This window comes from Budorcas taxicolor, chromosome 13, assembly GCF_023091745.1.
Source record: "Budorcas taxicolor isolate Tak-1 chromosome 13, Takin1.1, whole genome shotgun sequence".
NCBI classification, from domain to species: Eukaryota; Metazoa; Chordata; class Mammalia; order Artiodactyla; family Bovidae; genus Budorcas; species Budorcas taxicolor.
The window spans coordinates 7,685,208-7,706,534 of record NC_068922.1 but is presented as its reverse complement, the minus strand read 5'-3'; the positions used below and the strand labels follow the sequence as shown (position 1 = coordinate 7,706,534).

Here is a 21,327-nt window from a genome sequence, read left to right as displayed (position 1 = left end):
TATTATGTAGCTCTGAGAAGTATTATAGGCTCTGTGCATAAACCAACTCATCTGTAAAATGACAGCCAATGAGAAAATTGCCTAGGACCCAAGTGGTTTATGAATATTAGCACCAATTATAACTATAACTATACATTATTTGATTATTCACTTCTTTTATAATGCATGTCTTTCTGATAAATTAAGGATTTTAGATCATGAATTATATCTTTCTAAGTCAGGGTCTCTCTCATTTTAAGCTTTGCTTAGTAGATATTTGAAGAGGAAAAAAAAATTTTTTTTTAACTTATAATTTGTCTGCCGTTTCCAAGAAATACCAACAGAGGCATTTATGTCTGAGGACAATGATCTGGGGACAGAATGAATAAATTTGACTGTTGTAAATATCTGTGCTGTATTCAAGTGGATTTGAGTTGATGGCATCTTTATCTGACTAAACTCTGCTGAGTCATTCTTTCTTGGGTGGAATATTATTTTTAGAAATGGATCATTACTCTCCCACCTTATCTGAGATTGTATCTTTCTAGCAGACATTAAGGGCAAATGTGAAGAGCTCTTCTGATGCATTATTTGGAAAATCAGAAACTGAAGTTGGTTTATATTAAATACAGTTAAAATTAGATAGATGCAGTGTCTGTGGAGGCAAGCTTTTCTGCAGAGCAAAGATTTTCCCATTTTATTTTTCTGTATCATTTTAATGGTGAAAGCACCTAATTTTTAGTCAGATTAAAAGATATTCATCTCCTTTAACTCTCAATGTCAAGACAGTCTTTTAACTCTCAGTGGTCCTTTATGTGATTCAAGAAGTAATAAAACTTGAGATTCAAACTAAGGAATTTAATATCTTTTCCCTTTTATTTTTCTAGATCATTTAGATAATATTTATATACTTGAATTTAAATGTTAAAGTATTAAATTTTCTGATGAAACATTTAAGAAAATGAGTAATGCAGATTAAGGCAAGGGAAGGAACTGAGCAAAGATAGAGTTTCAAAATTTAGGATTTTGAAGAGCAAATTGCACTGGAGGATTGGCCCCCTCCCACAAGCCAAGGGAGCTGGGCTCTTTTACTTCTTCATCCATCAGTCAGTGGCTAGAGGCCTCCAGCACCCTGCAGGATTGAACATCCCTGTTGTAAGACTTTGCCTTACTTGCTAGACCTCCTGGATTCCAGTCAACTTCATCCCTATTTCTCCTCAGCCATTTACCAGCCACATGTAGAGCCATTGCACCAATATAATTTCAGACTTAAAAGCAGCGATCTCTGATCAGGGCCAGCTTCCTGCCGCTTCTTACCCCTCTGTCTTTCTCCTAGCAATCCTGCCTTCACCTTCACAGTGCCCTGAGTCGCCTCCTCCCTTTCGTTCTTCACATCTCTGTCCACTCTCCTCAGCATCATTGGCTGCCAGCTTTGACCGCCTGGCCAGCTATGACTTGCAAGCTCTCTATCTTCGTTTAAAACATACTGCCCACCCCAGTTATTTTGCACCAACTGTTTCCTCCAAATGGAGTACCAGTTTCATCTTCTTGGTCTGGCAAATTCCTACTTACCTTTGGAGAACTGTCTAAAGTGCCATTTCATCTGTGAAGATTTCTTTCTTTCACTAGGCTAGAGTAAGGGACCTGAAGTGGGTGGGCATTTGCTGTTTGTGGGCTTCCCATCATCCATTTTACCCTTCTCAACATCCCAATTTCCTTTTCTGGAATTAGGTTTCCCCCAGTGGATACATTCTTATAAGAATGTAATGAGATGCCTTGTCTTCCCTACTAGACTCATCAGACTCATCAGGGAGCTGGAACAGAGAGAGGAAGGTCTTAAAAGGATTCGATCCTCATCCATCCCAGTGGTCGTGCTTGCCACTGTTTACAAGGATGCTTTGATTCCTGATCAACCCCATTGAATCTGTGAACCTCCTAATTAATTCCTTCAGCTTAAGTCAATCAGATTGGGTTTCTGTGGCTCACAAACAAAGAAGGCCCCTGTATTCCCACAGTGCCTTCTTATGTAGAGCCTACCAGATGGCCTTGTAATTTTTGGTAAACATGTTTGTCTCTGCCAGGCTAATCTACAATGTTTAGCATTGTGTCTAACACATGGTAAGAATCAGTTCATACCAATTAAATGAACAAGTAATGTATGAATGGCAGAGAACAAGTTGTCTCCAACTTTACTCTTTCTTCTTATATCTGAAACAAGCAAGTGGGCCATTTTTCTTCTAAAGATTTGCTTCTAGTCATTATGAATGAGCAGAGAAGGTGATGGCAACCCACTCCAGTACTCTTGCCTGGAAAACCCCATGGACGGAGGAGCCTGGTAGGCTGCAGTCCATGGGGTCACGAAAAGTCGGACATGACTGAGCGACTTCACTTTCCCTTTTCACTTTCATGCATTGGAGAAGGAAATGGCAACCCACTCCAGTGTTCTTGTCTGGACAATCCCAGGGACAGGGGAGCCTGGTGGGCTGCCATCGATGGTGTCACACAGAGTCGGACACGACTGAAGCGACTTAGCAACAGCAGCAGCAGCATTATGAATGAGAGGATTTTGCATGAATTCCACAGTGACAAGTGACAGGAGTTAAGAAATAGACTTGATTAGAGAATTTTACAATTGAAGTATCAGAAGGAAGAGGCATAGATTCCTGTTCATCCCATTGTCTCAGAAAAGTGATCTGGGTCTAGAGATTGATGGTTACTTGGAAGGTTCACCAACTACACTGTACTTTGAGTACAGTAATGAGAACACAGCCTTGTCAGAGGTGGGCTGCTTGGGCATCCAGTTGCCTAGGAAAGTCAGAGGTCCAGTCCATCTGGAAACCTTGGAGGCCCATGGGAAATCTCAGTCCTTCTTGCTTTTAGAGAGTAGCCACTGATCTGAGCTGAGTTTGGGTACCTCCCTTCTTATGGGGAGAAGAGGTAGCTTGTTTTCCATGTGATACAGAGCTAGCATCAGTATTAGTTTGCCAGGGATACCATAACAAAATACCATAGGCAAAGTGGCTTAAGCGGCAGAAATGGATTTTCTCACAGTCCTGGAGGCTCGAAGTCCACAATCAAAGGGTTAAAGGGTTAAAGGGTTCATTCTCAGGCTTCTTTCCTTAGCTTATAACTGGTCACCTTCTCACTATGTCCTTATAGTGTCTCTTTTCCATGCCAGCATACTGCTGGTGTTTTTTCTGCTTAAACAGACATCCAGTCATATTGGATTAGGGCTCCACTCAAAGAGCCTCCTTCAATCACTTCTTTAAAGACCTTACCTCCAAATAAGGTTACATTCTGAGGTACTGGGGGATGAGACTTCAACATACAAATTTTGGCGGTTACAATTCAGCCCATGACAGTCCCCAAATTAGAGAATATTGATAATAAGACTGAAAAAGTAATAAAAAGTCTAGAACTGTCTACAAATTATATCTCTGACAAACACTGAAGTCCAAATTCATCTAGTTGGAGCAAGTTCCACAATTGCTGCTGCCATAGATACTCCTCTGGCACACCTACTCACCCTTTATCCCTGAGGCTCATCCCCAGCCCTTCCCAGTCACTGAAGAGCTCCTATCAGGACAAAGCAACAGGCATCCACTGGCCGGCTGCTCAGAGGACCCCAGAGTCATGAAGGTCCTTTACAACAACTTCAGGGTTGTCTCCTCAAATCCTCAAATCATTTCCTGACTGCACTTTACCCAAATTTGGAAATCATTAACCTATACAAAGAAAAAGTGTTGTCAAGATAATTTTACTGGTAATGAAGCCCTCTTATAGTACATAAAACTTGTATTTGAGTACATTTGGAAAGCCCAAAATAAAATTACATGTAAAGGTAAAAACCATGGATAGAAATCTATAGTGGTAAATCATTTCTCACATGTATGAGGATGTAGAGACAACCTTTCAACATTTATTCTCCCTCTGTGAAAGCATCTTAATAGGACCGATTGCCATTCCAAGCACAAATTAATATGTTTTCCCATTATTTTTCCTCTTAATCATTAAGTATAGATAACCTATAACTCAAAGCAGAAATTAGACACTAAATGCGTCTGGTGTTACTAAATTGATTGGATAACTTTAAGCATTCAAAATAATTGTAAACTGGATTGTAAATTGTAATTTTTTTAATTTACAAAAGAAAGTGGGAAGTTCTGATAGCATGTCAGGAGGAAGAAAAATAAGAACCACTTAAAAATTTCTTTGTGGTCTTGTTAATGAGGCATCAAATCCCAGAGTGCCTGTCCTTTAAAATGGCTTCACATGTGGTTCACCTAATCCGAGGTTTCAGTGAGTGTCATAATGGGCTTCAAGAGGCACTGTGATGCTATGGAAGGGCGTGTGCGTGTGTGTGTGTGTGTGTGTGTGCGCGCATTGGGGTGGGGGCTCTAAGGCAGACTTTCCTTCTAAACAGCTTTCCCCATCTGTAAACTGGTGATATGCTTTGAAAATCGTGAATTGTTATATAAATGTTTTAGAAGTATTATTATTGTAGCAGGTAAAATTATGTTTCTTAGTTTCCTTAAATATGATAAAATTTTACTCTGAGATATCATCCCACAAGGCAAATTATTATTGATCCCCTCCTTTGTGCTTTCTACCCTGCCCACTTATTCCTGACGCTCATCCCCAGCAGTTCTCAGTCAGGCTAGAAAGGTCTTAGAAAGACTCTGGGGAGGATGAGAGAGCATTTCTCCTCCAATCCTGAGCACACACTGCCCATGATATCTTCTGGTTCAGACAAGAGAGCTGAGCACTGGGAAGCCAGGGAGCTAAGGCCCAGAGAGCAGGGCGCACCCAGCCACCGCCTCCCTCGGAGGCCTTGCTTCCTGTCTTCTGCTTGCAGGGCGTTACACCCCTTTTTCAGACTGGGGACATCTCTCTCCCTCCTATCATAGAAACATCCATCTCTCTCCTCCATCCTCCAAGACCCTTTCACAAAAGAGAGGAAGAGAATACTTTTGTAGACAGCTTCTACCGTCTAGCCAAAGGTAGGGTGATCTTGAAATGCAGAGGCTAAAAAATAAGCAGAGCAAACCCCAAAATAACATGCCAGCACATTATTTTTAAAATGTAAAACACAAAATAATGTTATTTTTCCTTGTTTGTCCACATACAGTAGAAAACCAAGCAAAGAACAATTTCACGGATGAAGGAGACCAGCTTTTTAAGATGGGCATCAAGATCCTCCAGCAGTCTAAAAGCCAGAAACAAAAAGCAGAGTAAGTCCACCCAGCACTCAAGCCAAGTGCAATTTCCAGGTTGAGAAAAGAGAGCAATCCAAAATCTGATTTGTCATTAAAAGCTTATTGGTATAACAAATAAGCTTATTTGCCTATAAACTTTTGTTTTTAAAAAGATCAAATGGTGTTTAAAGAATCCTACAAATTATCAGCCTAAACATGTGGAAGACCTTATATATGAAACCGCAGTCCCTACACATTAAGTGAAATGCAGAATAAAGGCACTGATCTAAGTATTCAAGCAAAAGTATTGTTTTGGCTTTAATTGACTCAAGTGAAACAAAATATGTACTATTTGAAAAAAAGATGTATTGTTTGAACTGGAGTAGTTGTTTTAGAATGCTTTATGCTGCCTAACAGCTTTTGTGCCTCGCTTTATGGTTTTCAGAACACTTTCATGTACGTGATGCCATTTTATCCCCAGAACAGAATTATGAGTTAAGAAGAGCTCCATTTTTACCCCGTTTGAAACTCTGGGGACAGAGATGCGAGGATGGTAAAGGGAGGTGATGACAAATCCACAGCTGGGAGGTGATCAAGCAGAGGCCATGTGGTCTCACACCGCGGCCACCGTTTCTCGTTTCACTTCTCTGCTCTGTCTAAATGGGAGGCAGAGCTATCTTTACCCCCCGTCCCCAGGAGAGAGGCACAACCTGAAGTCCTACCAAGTCTCCAGTCACAACCTTGGAATCGAACTCTGGCTCTACTGTTTCCTGGCCGTGGAACAGAGAAAGTTACTTAACCCCTTGTGCCCTGGATAATGCAGTCTAGCTCTTAGAACCATGTCCGATACACAGTAATAAGGAGATAAGTGTTTGCCATTTTTATTTCTAGTCCTTTAACTGGTAAGTGGAAGGTGTGGAAGAGAAATCAAGTGTGTCTTGAACCTTAATAGAAGGAATAAACTCTGAACCTCCAACAATCCTGCTTCTTTTGTTTTCACGCGGATTAGGCATACCAGCCCTATGGGATGCTTCCCAGAGCTGGGGTAGCCAGCCTGAGGCAGGGCAGCTGCAGAGTCCATGAATTCTTTCCTAAAGCTCAAAGCCTCTGAGACGAGCGTAAGAGTGTAGAGGATCAGTTCAGTTCTGTTCAGTTCAGTCGCTCAGTCGTGTCTAGTCAAGGCTATGGTTTTTGCTGTGGTCATGTATGGATGTGAGAATTGGACTGTGAAGAAGGCTGAGCGCCGAAGAGTTGATGTTTTTGTTGTTGTTTTTTTTTTATTGTTATAGTTTAGATTATTTTATTTTATTTTTTTATAGTTTTTTATTTTTTTAATTTTAAAGATTTTAAAATTAAAAGTTGATGTTTTTGAACTGTGGTGTTGGAGAAGACTCTTGAGAGTCCTTGGACTGCAAGGAGATCCAAACAGTCCATTCTGAAGGAGATCAGCCCTGGGATTTCTTTGGAAGGACTGATGCTGAAGCTGAAACTCCAGTACTTTGACCACCTCATGAGAAGAATTGACTCATTGGAAAAGACTCTGATGCTGGGAGGGATTGGGGGCAGGAGGAAAAGGGGACGACCGAGGATGAGATGGCTGGATGGCATCACAGACTCGATGGACGTGAGTCTAGAAGATAGGGTGCGGGGATTAAGTATGAACCTGGTTATCACAACATCACAACTTCCATTTTTCAAGCTTCTTCTTTGTGTGACTTGTGGGATATTCTTCATTGTTCACAATGATATTGTAAAACATAAATTATTATCCCCAGATTATGGAGGAGGAAATAGAAGGTCAAAAAGATTTTGATTTTTCCAAAGTGACAAGAAAAATGAAGTAAGGCATTTGATCCTCTCTCTAGGGAAAGTTAAATTAGAAGCACTTAAGAGCTGAGCACCAAAGAATTGACGCTTTTGAACTGTGGTGTTGGAGAAGACTCTTGAGAGTCCCTTGGACTGCAAAGAGATCCAACCAGTCCATTCTGAAGGAGATCAGCCCTGGGATTTCTTTGGAAGGAATGATGCTAAAGCTGAAACTCCAGTGCTTTAGCCACCTTATACGCAGAGTTGACTCATTGGAAAAGACTCTGATGCTGGGAGGGATTGGGGGCAGGAGGAGAAGGGGATGACAGAGGATAAGATGGTTGGATGGCATCACTGACTCGATGGACTTGAGTCTGAGTGAACTCCAGGAGTTGGTGATGGACAGGGAGGCCTGGCGTGCTGCGATTCATGGGGTCGCAAAGAGTCAGACACGACTGAGCGACTGAACTGAACTGAACTGAATAAGAGCAAAAGAAACCATCCTCAGCAAAAACTCAAGCCTCATGCTAAGTGTCCCTGGGGACTGTCATGATGATGATGGAGTTAAACCAAGCTCCAAAAATACGATCCAGCCTTAGAGGGAAGTCAGCTCATTTGGGTGCCACTGAGCAGATGAGTAAGAAGGACAGGGAATCCTGAGCCCAGCCTAGCAGGATGAGAGAACAGTGGCGTTCTGGGAAGGGCTTGTCCCTGAGATTCAACCTAGCAGGTGAACCCAAGGTGAGGGGCCCCATTAAGTCCAAGGGATTCCTAGATTCAGCCTGATGGGACAACATCACTCTTAGAAGGCTCTGCTTAACCTTGATAGGTGCCTTCCTTTTTTGACTTAAAGGATGGGGAGAAACCCAGCCCTTCACTGCAGGGCCATTAACCAGTGCAGGAACCTTCATGCCTACATGGTATCACTCAATCTCAGATTACTCTTTCCCAACCTATCCTGCTCCAGTCCTTGCCCAAGAATCCCAGAAGAACAGCTTATGTGTGCAGTAGCACAGATACGTAAGAGGGTACATAAACCTGAGTCTGCTGACTGTTCTAGGTTGGTAGCAGCAGAGAACAGAAAACAAATCTCTTCATAACCAGAGACCCCAGGAGTTTGTGGGCAAGATGTGTGAAACTCCTTCAGTGTTCAGGATTGTCTGCTTTACAGCCAACTTAGCCATCTCTAAGATTCTGGTCAGGGAAGAGAAAAGGCTACACCCCCAGACCAAAGGGGAGTCATTTTGCTACTCTTCATCCTGTGCCCTGCCTGCTCCTTGCCTCACCACTCCTCACTGAGGGTAGCATAAGCCACAGGTGCTGCCAGTCCTTTTGCCTCATCCACACCCACATCTTGGTCTAATTCATTTGTTCAGTCTCTTCGTATGTATGCGAGGAAAATTGTTGAACAAGCTCGTGGTTTTAGAAGTACAGATGTTAAACAAGCATATGTCAGGGAAACACAAACTTGTCTGAAAGAGCTGAGAAGCCTCCATGATATCCAAGGTTAACTGTCATTAAGAATTACTTATCAGCGAAGAAGGTTTGGAGATAAGCCTCTGACATGTCCTGCTGCTGCTGCTAAGTTGCTTCAGTCGTGTCCGACTCTGTGCGACCCCGTAGGCAGCAGCCCACTAGGCTCCTCTGTCCCTGGGATTCTTCAGGCAAGAATACTGGAGTGGGTTGCCATTTCCTTCTCCAATCTGACGTGTCCTAGAGATGCATTTAGCCTCTCCTTACCCCAGTACCCCCCCAAGCATCCAACACCAAATCCTCTAGAGACAATCCAGACACCTAACTGAACTTTCTTTTGTGGACCTACCCCTCCTTCCCAGTTTTTCCTACTTTTTCCCTCGTGGGGATTGCAGTCCAGATCTTAATCCCACCTAATTTGCCATGACTTTTCTTCTACCCTGGGTCCAGCTTCTGGTATTCCACATATCAGCTTGGACTGCCCTGATAGGGGACAGAGGTACCCCTCCTCCCTCAGACTCAAAGCCACCTGGAGGGACTGGTTTTGCAAATGTTTGCTGCCTCTTGGGACCAGCAACTACATGTACTCCTGCCCCCTGTAGTCCATCTCAGGTTTCTCTGCTCTGGACCATGTTGGTGCCCTTCTAGTCCCAGCAGACTGTGTTGTTGCAGCAACAAGCCATGTGACAGAAGAGCTCCGGGGAATCTGTACTTGGTGCCATACCTTTCCCGTGATGCCAGACCCGTGCATTCAGTGACCTTTGAAACCCTCTCTCTTATTATTTGCTTTCTGGCCCCCAGAACTTACACTTGATTTGACCACAGCTATTTTTTTGCTAGATCTCCTGGCTTCTTTTTGTTCCACTGTGATCTACTCTCTGTTTACCATCCAGGACCCTAATGCTTACCTGGATATCTCTCTTTCTTGGCCCTTCTGGCCTATTCTATTTGGCTCCAGCCTTTGACCATGAGCAACTTATTTTAATATCAGCATGGGTAGGGGTGTATAAAGCTGAATCTCCTAATCCTTCTGAATTGGTAGCTATGGTAGATTTGTGTGTTTATTCCTGTATTTGAGTCAAGGTCACAGGCAGAGGTTAATGCTTTGTGATCTTACTGCTACCAAAGGGGAAGTGATAAGAATAAAAATAAATCCTCAGAGCACTCTGTCTCCAACACAAGTTTTGACCTTGCAAGGCTCTCCATCACTACTTGTTACACAGATCAGGTCTGGGTGACTTCTGACCAGGACTCATAAAATATACTGCAAGGCAATCCTCTGGTGTCTATATTTATAATCAGTAACTTTATGTGATTTACCCACAAATTATAGGAGAACAATTACCATGCCATAAAACTTTCTATGCAATAGTCTTAATAATAATTATAGCTGAATTTATTGAGGGCTTACTGTATATCAGGCAGTATGCCAAGAACTTCACATGGATTATCTCATTGAATCTTCCCAGCAGCCCCATAAAGTAGATGCTATTATTATCCAATTTTATAGATGACAGAGGCACAGAGAAGTTAAGTAACTTGCCTGAAGCTCTCAAACTAATTAATGGTAGATTTTAACCCAGTCAATCAGACTCTAAAGCCCTAAAAATCATTACAGTTTTGTTTCGTTATTGTTTTTCCAGAGTCTGCTTGTGCTAAAGAATACGCTCTGCTTCAGAAAAATATTTTGGAATGTAAAGGGACAGCTGTTCTCAATCATGAGAACTTCTTAGGTGTGACATTGCAGTTTTGATTTCTTAAAACTGATTTTAATTATATTGTTCAGAGTTCATTTTATAAATCAAACACTCATAAGTAATGGGATTTATTGTGGGAAGGTTTACTATTTTAGGACAAATGCCCCAGTTTTTCACTCCACTTGGTCTATAAGCTTGAAGCATGGATGATATAGCTTACATATTTCTCCTTTTCAGCAGCTTCATTATTTGTCAGATATATTTGAAATTATAGTCTTAGACTGGCTTAGGGCTGATAAAAATCTTCTGGTATAGAGATGTAATGGACTATATAGTGAAACTGTAGTGTTAGTAGCAATGTCAACTGGGTCCTTCTTGTTAGAAGCAGAATGCAGGAGGAGCAGAAATTTTCATTTTTGATACTCACACTTCTAACTTCATATTCTTGAAACAGAGCCTACATATTCTTTGCCAAAGCAGCTGATCTGGGAAACTTGAAAGCTATGGAGAAAATGGCTGATGCTTTGCTATTTGGAAATTTTGGCATGCAAAACATTACAGCAGCTATCCAATTATATGAGTCCTTGGCTAAGGAAGGATCATATAAAGCCCAAAACGTGAGTTTTGAGAGAAAATTAAATCTTAAATAGCTACCTCCTGAAATAACTATGGACAAATAACATGTGAGAGGAGTTGAGCCTCTGCTGCACAAGCCCAGGCCTAGGAAAGTTACTGCAATGCCCTAAATGTTCCATCAGGACACAAGGCAGGAACCTGGGGCAAGTCCTTCTAGCTCCTGGGTGACTTTCAGGAGTGGAACAGAGCTGCTCTCTAATCCCCCTTCCCATCTTCCACGTCCACATGTGTGTTTTAAAATAATGTGAGAACTCCAAGCCCCTAACATAGTTAAATTTTATTAAAAAATACACTGTATTTACCTATGCAAAGAAATATGGAACTAAATCTATTTGTTTAGGATGATGTTTGCCTGGTTTAAATATTTTACAAGCTATATAAATTTGCTTTTCTATTTTAATGTGTGTTTCATTTTATGGGGCTTTCTTGGTAGCTCAACAGTAAAGAATCTGCCTGCAGCGCAGAAGACACAGGTGTGATCCCTGGGTCGGGAAGAGTCTCTGGAGAAGGAAGTGGCAACCCACCCCAATATTCTTGGCCTGGGAAATCCCGGAGACAGAGGAGCTTTGTGGGCTATAGTCCATGGGGTCACAAAAGTAGGACGTGACTTAGTGACCAACCAACCAACCAACATTTCATTCTATTCCCAGAATAACATAAGCATTTCATAGAAAATCTGGAAAACAATGAAAACAAAACAAAAAAAGCCTCTCATAAGCCAGCCATCCTGACTGCACTACTTGTCAGGACCACTCTGTGTTTCTGTTTGGCTTCTTTCCCTTTTTACAGCACCATCATCACAGAGGAAGCGCACGCATTGTTTTGTTTTTGGCTGCTTGTACTTAGTGTGGTAGCAAAAGTATGTTTTCATGTTCTTGGTCTTCTTAATGAAAACACTTCTTTCTGATTACAAATGAAATTTATACTGATTACAATTTAAAAAAAAACAACCCTGTGAATTCAGAAAGTTTGAGGGAGAGAGTAAAAATTACCTAAAAGCTTTCTTCCCAGAGATTACTTTTTTTTTCCCATCAAGTAAATGTAGAAGCTAAGCTTTGGAATCAGACAGATTTAACTTCAAATCCACTCTACCACTTTCCACTTAACAAAACCCTTTCCCCTTCTGCGTGAGAATTTGACCTTTGATTCACCCTCTACTTGTGTTTCCCTGGTGATATGATAGGAATAAAATGTTCTCTATGTTTCCAGGTAGTATTACTTATCGTTGAAATGACCTCTGCTTGGTAAACTACCTTGGGAGAAACTCTTATGAGCTATACGTACAGGGACCCTGGGCAATATGGACTGACTATGCCTATGGAATTCTTACACAGGGAATGAGGCTTTTATGTCAGGGCAGCTGCCACACCCCCAGTGTAGATCTCATCTCCTTGAGTCTGGTCTGTCATCTGAAGCACTAAAGATGAGGGCTGCTAGAGGACTGTGTGACCAGCTACAAGGACTCCTACCGAAAGGAGACTGATGCTGCCCTCTGGCAAACTCTGGTTGCTATGCTATGTCCACCTGAGCAGACTGACAGGTGTAGCCTCTTGTGAGACTGCATTCATTTGAACCAGAAGTTGGACCAGGGGAACTCTGATGGGTGGGGCAACGTCCCTAATTTTCATCTGTAGAGTTAGGATAGTGATAAAACACCAGATATTGTGTTTATTTGGTTCACCACTGTATCTCTAAAAATATAGTGCAGGGCCTGGGACAGAAAAAAATATAGCTCAATAGTGAATTAATTCATGATGAATGAATGAACAAAGTTGTGAGAATTAAAACAGTGTGTGAAGGCACTTAATTCTATACCTGTAACTTTATAATCATCCACCAGAAAAAAATATATATATAATTATTATTATTCTATTATCCTTCTAGAATTTTTTCTATAACTTTGTAGAATGTGTTTTACAAAAATGAGACATGCTTTAATTACTGTTTCCTAATCAGCTCTTGATTCACTTAATAATATATCATATTGAGTTAGTCAAAAAGTTCATTTGGGTTTTTCCATAAGCTCTTATGAACAGACTTTTTGGCCAACCCAAATAGATCTCTTTCCCTGTGAATATATCCCATATTTGGTTAATCAAAAATATAAAGTTCCAAAACAGACCAAATGTTATCATGTCCACCACTACAAATAATATTACCTAACCCCTAGGTAATGAACTAGTGAACATGTGCTTTGTCAGTGGGTATATTAATTAAGTCAACAGTGGTTTCTTGGACATTTACTATGTGCCACACACAATCTTGTTGATGGGAATAAAAAATTAATAGGTCAAAGTCCTTATGGGCCAATCTTAAATATAAACAAATAATTGCAGCACAGTTTAGGTGGACTAGAGTTAAGGTATAAAGTGCTTTAGGCATGGAAAAGTGTCTGACTGGCTTTGCCTGGGGCAGGTAGAAAAGGCTTCAAGGATGAAGGAACATTTACACTCAGTCTAGAATACTGGATATAGGCAACATGAAGGATTTGTCTGAACTTGAATGACATATCTGATGCAAGGTCAAAACACTACTCCCAGAAAAGAAATCCCAAATTAACATAATTGGTACATTAAACATATGGACTGAGAGCTGACATCAGAGTTTTACTCCACATACTCTAGGTAGCATGGTTCTGTGGCATGGACCACAGACAAGGAGGGCAAGAAAGCAAAATGTGGATGAGGACAAATGTTTCACCTGAAAGGCCAACGTTAACCTGATATGCAAAATTCAGCCACACTGTTGAAGTGCTGCGATACTGATTGGAAAAAGTCTCTGCCCCAAGCTCCTCTTGTGCTCTCCCTGACAACCTGAACACTCTTATTCTTCTCTCGGACTCCCCTTCCTCACTTTAGCTCCCATGATATTGAGCCAAAGTGTTATCTGGATGGGCAGGGGGCCTAGAGGATACCCTGGTCCAGTGCTACAGCTGGATTCTATTCTAATGGATGCTGGATTCGAGTCTGGAATTTTAACTTTTATCCCAGTCATCACTACAGGAAAATCTATTTCCAACAGCAAGTCCTTGTGCAGTTGATTTATCTCCTTGTACAAAGCACGGTTAAAAATATTCTGTGGTACAAACGTTGCTTTGTTCGATGACTGGTTTCTGGGACCAGGCTGGCCACATGCCATATTGATCACAGTTCTCTAACAGGACTGGCCAGGTGACCACCTTTCCTCTCAAGCTGTTTGTGCCAGGTTGATATAGGAAACGTTGCTGGGAACTGTTGGGAAAATGCAGCAACAGAAATGTGGCTGAAGAAGCTGAACTGTGTACTGAGATGACAGCAGAGGACGGTGAGAGGGACAGAGGTAAAGAGAGAACAAGGACACCTGTCTCTGGGGGAGAGGTCAAGGGCAGCTGGAAATGCTGAAGGGGGATAGATGGGAGAAGCCAGGCACCAGCGGGCTCGTGGAGCCCTGGTTCAACAAAGAAAGCAAGAAAGATGTGAATTCAGATTATAAAGTGGCATTGAGGGCATAGGGGGAGAAAGGCAGCTTCAAGCTACGTATAAAAGGGAAACTGATGGAGGCAAAGAGGCATAATTATTTCTTTTCATGCACCTTGAATGGTTCATCTGACAGAAATCCAAATAAACTGAAAGAAATCCCAATAAGGGCAATAGAAGCAATTAAGATTGTGAACAGAGTTCATTGAACTGATTTTCAAGACAACTGTACCTTCTGAAAAAAACTATTCATGAATTAGTCTTCATGAAAATGGTGAAAACTGAAGAAAGAGCAAGCAAAAATAAAAATAGAGGATCTTATAAGATACTACACTATACCAGCTAGAGGTAGTTAGGTATTTTTTATTTCTCTGATTCTCATTTAGGAAGCAGAAATTCAGAATTAGAAAGGCTCACTCTTTTCTTAATAGTGATGAACCATTTTAATAGGAAAATTTGTTTGTTAATTTGCCAAACAAGAAGGTAGGGCCTAAATCTCATTTGCTTTAAGAATCAAGAAATGGATCATTCACATTGTATCACCTTAAAATTAATTGAATCATGGTAATGATTATTAGGACTGTGCTACAACTGAAAAAAAAAATCATTTTAGTATCAAATAATCATTTTGATAATTCTAGGACTACCTGTGTAGAGCATTTTTTTTTTGATGTAAATCATCTTTTTGTATTAAGGGTACAAAAAGGAACTGAGTTTTTCATCAGGGTTGATTCACATTTTTTTCGGCTTGCAATTTAATCTAAAAAGAATGACCACAGATGCTTTCAAGACTTGTAAAATAATTACAATAATTAAATGCTTGATCTTTTTTCTCTTTTAATTTCTTATATAAAAAGTAAAAGGAGGAATATTTAATTTTTAAACTGTTAATATGGAACCTGAGTAATTTACTTTGAAATTGATTAAAATATCCTCTACACTTAACTCTTTAAATTTAAATCCCAGCTACTATAACACAGCATAGTGGTTGAGATCAGAGTCTGATAAACAAATCTAATTTGCAGAGTTTGACCTTTTAAAACCACCATTGATGTCATCACTATAGCATAGCTTCTCTTCAACTTACAGCATTTTTTTGTCTAGGTTAAGATTTAATCATTCTATAATCCATCTCATTGCACCTCAGCCTCATCTCAGAAAATATCGAAGACCAAAAACTTATTACTGTAAAATTTTAGGTGACAATGCCCAACTGTAAAGAAATAGGACAACCCTGACTATAATTGGCATATTTACTACATGATAGCCCATGACATCTTCTGTCTTCCACGAGTGCCTGGCATGTTTTAAAGAGTGAAAAAAAAGTGGAGCCCTCCAGAGAAATAATTTAAAATCACTCGTTATTTTCTGCTAAAGAAAGAAGCGTGCTCTTTGAGTTGATTATTTGAGGCTTCAAAAGTCATGGTTTTAGTTCCTTACTTTATAGTCTGAGCATTATACAGATAAAGCACCCTCCCCCCCGCAATCATAGGATAAAAATTAACTCCCACACAATGCACAACCTCCCAACCTCACAATTTTCTCCAAGAGGATCAGGCCAAAAAGCGTGGTAGGCTCTGCACAAAATGATTCAGTGTTGGCGAAAGTATCTTAAAATACATGATCAACTAAGTAGAGCAGTATCTTCACTTTCTTATACAAAGGTCAGTATATTTGTGTTCTATCAAAGTTTCTACATACACAAGATTCTAAATTGAGCAGAGTCAAAAATTGCTAAGAGCTGCAAGAAAAAATAAATTATTTTGCCAATAACATTGGCTAAAGATATTTTTGCAAGGAGCCAATTTAACCATTTTAAACATAACTATAGAGGTTTGAGGAGTACCAGGATTCCAGCCTTTCTTTTGTAATAACAGCCTTTATGATCAACTTTCCCAAAAATGGAACCTTTGAGACTAAAGAGAAACTGACAGTATAGTAAGTTTTTTTAGTGCATGAATTAAGTAGTTGACAAATTATAAACCACATAGTAGAGCTATTATGCTTTTAGGAATTGAACTCTCTGCATTCAGTTTCCTAGTTTAAAAAGTAACATAGTTCTTTGTCCTTGAAATTATAACAAAATGTTTAAGAAATTATTCATTTTCTGTTTTGATGAAATTATCAGACCTTGTATCCTGATTTTAGGGAGACATCTAACAAAGTCTTGGATTATGTTACCATAAACTAGATGAAAAAGTAGAAATGTGGGCTTTGATAATAGTAAATAAAGAGTATAGACTAATGGATTGATGCCAAGGTGAAAGATTTTCTGGCAGTCCACCACAGGACACTGCCTATGACCTTGTGCTCTTCAAATATTCCATCAGCTATTAGCTGAGTGCGTGTGTGCGTGCTAAGTCACTTCAGTAGTGTCCTACTCTTTCAGACGCTATGAACTGTAGACTGCCAGGCTCTTCTGTCCATGGGATTCTCCAGGCAAGAACACTGGAGTGAGTTGCCATGCCCTCCTCCTGTGTCTAATACCAAATTGTTCTTAATATGAAGCATGAAAAGAAATCCGAAAAGAATCCTAAAAGAGGATGCTGTGAAAGTGCTGCACTCAATATGCCAGCAAATCTGGAAAACTCAGCAGTGGCCACAGAACTGGAAAAGGTCAGTTTTCATTCCAACCCCAAAGAAAGGCAATGCCAAAGAATGCTCAAATTACCACACAATTGCACTCATCTCACACGCTAGTAAAGTAATGCTCAAAATTCTCCAAGCCAGGCTTCAATAGTACGTGAGCCATGAACTTCCAGATGTTCACGTTGGATTTAGAAAAGGCAGAGGAACCAGAGATCAAATTGCCAACATCTGTTGGATCATCGAAAAAGCGAGAGAGTTCCAGAAAAACATCTATTTCTGCTTCATTGACTATGCCAAAGCCTTAGACTGTGTGGATCACAACAAACTGTGGAAAATTCTTGTGGGAATACCAGACCACCCGACCTGCCTCCTGAGAAATCTGTATGCAGGTCAAGAAGCAACAGTTAGAACTGGACATGGAACAACAGACTGGTTCCAAATCGGGAAAAGAGTACATCAAGGCTGTAAATTGTCACCCTGCTTATTTAACTTATATGCAGAGTGTGTCATGCAAAACGCAGGGCTGGATGAAGCACAAGCTGGAATCAAGATTGCTGGGAGAAATATCAATAACCTCAGATATGCAGATGACACCACCCTTTTGGCAGAAAGCGAAGAAGAACCAAAGAGGCTCTTGATGGAAGTGAAAGAGGAGAGTGAAAAAGTTGGCTTAAAACTCAACATTCAGAAAAGAATATCATGGCATCTGGTCCCATCACTTCACGGCAAATAGATGGGGAAACATTGGAAACAGTGGCAGACTTTATTTTGGGGGCTTCAAAATCACTGCAGATGGTGACTGCAGCCATGAAATTAAAAGACATTTACTCCTTGGAAGAAAAGTTATGATCAACCTAGACAGCATATTAAAGAGCAGAGGCATTACTTTGCCAACAAAGGTCTGTTTAGTCAAAGCTATGGTTTTTCCAGTAGTCATGTATGGATGTTAGAGTCAGACATAAAGAAAGCTGAGTGCCAAAGAATTGATGCTTTTGAACTGTGGTGCTGGAGAAGACTCTTGAGAGTCCCTTGGACTGCAAGGAGCTCAAGCCAGTCCATCCTAAAGGAAATTAGTCCTGAATATTCATTGGAAGGACTGATGCTAAAGCTAAAACTCCAATCCTTTGGGCACCTGATGCAAGAACTGACTCATTGGAAAAAACCCTGATGCTTGGAAATATTGAAGGCAGGAGAAAGGGCTGACAGAGGATGAGATGGTTGGATGGCATCACTGACTCAATGGACATGAGTTTGAGCAAGCTCTGGGAGTTGGTGATGGACAGGGAGGCCTGACGTGCTGCAGTCCATGGGGTCACAAGAAGTCGGACACGACTGAGTGACTGCACTGAACTTATGGAAAGAAAGGTGTATTATCAATGATATGTAAAAGAGTGTGGAATGAACCTCTAAAATGGTGATAGGAAAGATAAACTTACAAATGAGCAGAAGCTTGAAAATATTAAGAACACCAAAACAGACTATTACAATTATTCTGACAAAAATAATGTTATGACTCTATTGAGAAGAGAAGCAAAAAGAAAAAAGAAGAAAGTCATGTAGATGACCTAAATTATTATCTATCATGTAGCAAATCTATAGCTAAATGTGTGAAATATATAAATTAGCAGCAAGTAGAAGCAATTTATCAGGAGTCCTAATGATGGTAATTATCAGCAGAAAACAGCCACAATAATTAAAAGTAGTTTTCTATGAGGAAAATAGGGAGTTTCTGAGAAAAGAGCAGGGCATTGCTGTTTAAAATTTAAGCCCTCAGAAGTATTAGAATTTTAATTTTTAATACATATACATCTCTTAATTTGTTAACAAAGAAATAAAAAGTTAAATTTATATATTCGTTCTTCCCCCACAAAGGAATTATCCTTAAAGTAAACAACAGACGTCCTCTCCCACTGAAAAGAACCCAACTCCTTTGGAAAATGTCAAATTCCAGGTCTGGGGCAAAAAATGTACAAGATGATATTGAAGCATCTTATCCTATCTGATAGCAAAGAACTTGTCAGAAAATACCGGGGTTGAGAGTTCCCTAGCAGTCCAATGGTTAAGACTCAGTGCTTTCAGGTGGGCTTGTAACTACCTCAAACATGAGAGTTTGCTGGAAGTGACGCCACGTCGCTTTGAAGGCTGAGTCGTAAAAAGGATACAGCTCTGCCTGGCTCTCGCTCTCTCGGCGTGCTCAGTCCTGGAACACAGTTACCAGACTTGGAGAAGCTCGTATGATAGAAGACGTCCCATGTTGTTGTTCTGGCTGTTAGCCTCTGCTAAGATCTCAACCAACAGCTAGAATCAACTGCCAAATGCATGAAAGAACCAGAATCCACACTATGGCAACTCCAGCCTTTGAGTCTTCCAACTAAGGCCCCCAGATCATGAATCAGAGAACAGCCATCCCCACTCTACCTTGGCCGAATTCCTGACCCACTGAATCCTTGGCGTAATAAATGGTCATCATGCTACCAAGTTTCTGAGTGATTTGTTACACCAGCCACAGTAACTGCAACAGAGACATTAATGTTCAGAATTGAAAGACAGATTGCAGTTTTCTCAGAAGCATCCGATACCTTGGCATCCTTGTTGAAACTCATTTGGCCATATATATGAGGATTTATTTCTGGTCTCTTTACACTGTTTCATTGGCCTATATGTCTGTCTTTATGCCAGTACCATCAGATTTTGAATCACTCTAATTTGTAATATATTTTGAAATCAGGAAGTGTGAGGCCTCCAGCTTAGTTTTTTTCCCTCAAGATAGATGAGCTATTTTGTGAGTTTACATATGAGATTCTATATAAATTTTAGGATGGTTTTTTCTATTTCTGCAAAATGGCACTGAGATTTCAACAGGGGTTGCACTAAATCCAATCCCTGTGGATATAAAGTAGCAATATTACTTCTTCTAATACATAAACATAGGATATTTTCCATTTACTTATGTATTTTCAGATTTTTTCAGCAATGTTTTATAGTTTTCAGTGTACAAGCCTTTCACCTCCTTGGTTAGTTTATTCTAAAGTGTTTATTGTTTTTGATGCTATTGTAAATTAGACTGTTAATTTCCTTTTCTGAATGTTCATTGTTAATGTATAGAAAATCTATTTTTGTGTGTTGATTTTGCATCCTACACTTTTTCTAAATTTATTAGTTTTAGCAGTTTTTGTTTTCTAAATATAAGATCATGTCATCTGTGAACAAAGAAAATTTTGTTAATCTGTCTGGTTGTTCTATCCATTTTTGAAAGTGGGGGATTAAAATCTCCTACTGTTATTGTATTAGTGTCTATTTCTTCTTTCAGCTCTGCCAGTGTTTGCTTCATGTATTTGGGTGCTCTGCTCTTAGATGCATATATATTTATAGTGGTTACATCTTCCTGGTGAATTGATCCTTTTACCATTACACAATATCCTTTATCTCTTGTGACAGTTTTTAACTTGAAGTCTATTTTGTCTAAGTGTGATCATCCCTCTCTTTTGGTTGCAATTTACATAGAGTATCTTCTTCCATTCTTTCACTTTCAGACTATGTGTTTTTGTATCTAAAATAAATCTTCTGTAGACAGCATTAAGTTGGGTCTTGTTTTCTTATCCATTCAGCCTTTTATGTCTATTAATTGAGTGAATTTAATCCATATACATTTAGAGTAACTTCTTAAAGGGAAAGACTCACTACTGCCATTTTGTTCATTATTTTCTGCTTGTCCTCCTTGTTTTGTCCTCCTTTTCCTCTCTTGATGCCTTCTTTTGTCTTTCATTTATTTTTTGTAATGGCATACTTTGATTCCCTCCTCATTGTTTGGGTGCATTTTCTATAGGTATTTTCCTTGTAGTTACTCTTTGTGTGCATGTGTTAGTTGCTCAGTTGTGTCCAACTCTTTGTGACCCCATGGACCATAGCCTGTCAGGCTTCTCTGTCCATGGCACAAGACAAGGCAATAATACTGGAGTGGGTTGCCATTCTCTGCTCCAGAGTGTAGTTACTCTTGGGATTACATAAAATGTCTTATAGTTACAACATGCATGCAGTTGTTCAGTTGTGTCTGACTCTCTGTGACCCCATGGACTGTAGCCCACCAGGCTCCTCTGTCCATGGGATTTTCCTGGCAAGAATACTGGAGTGGATTGTCATTGCCTCTTGCAGGGGATCTTCCCGACCCAGGGATTGAACCCATGTCTCCTGCATCTCCTGGACTGGCAGGCAGATTCTTTACCACTGCACCAATCTATTTTAAATTGATATTGACTTAACTTCAGTCAGAGAAGGCAATGGCACCCCACTCCAATACTCTTGCCTGGAAAATCCCATGGGCAGAGGAGCCTGGTAGGCTGCAGTCCATGGGGTCGCGAAGAGTTGGACACGACTGAGCGACTTTACTTTCATTTTTCACTTTCATTTTTCACTTTCATGCATTGGAAAAGGAAATGGCAACCCACTCCAGTGTTCTTGCCTGGAGAATCCCAGGGACGGGGAGCCTGGTAGGTTACC

At 40.3% G+C, this 21,327-nt stretch overlaps 1 protein-coding gene across 1 annotated transcript in view; it reads left to right on the top strand.

Annotated features, from left to right (window-relative positions):
- SEL1L2 (SEL1L2 adaptor subunit of ERAD E3 ligase) overlaps positions 1-21,327 on the top strand; it is a 91,063-nt gene that overhangs the window by 26,802 nt on the left and 42,934 nt on the right. The window contains exons 3-4 of the mRNA XM_052651129.1: positions 5,108-5,210; positions 10,605-10,767. Of these exons, the coding sequence (XP_052507089.1) occupies positions 5,108-5,210; positions 10,605-10,767 (266 nt within the window). The remainder of the gene's footprint in view (positions 1-5,107; positions 5,211-10,604; positions 10,768-21,327) is intronic.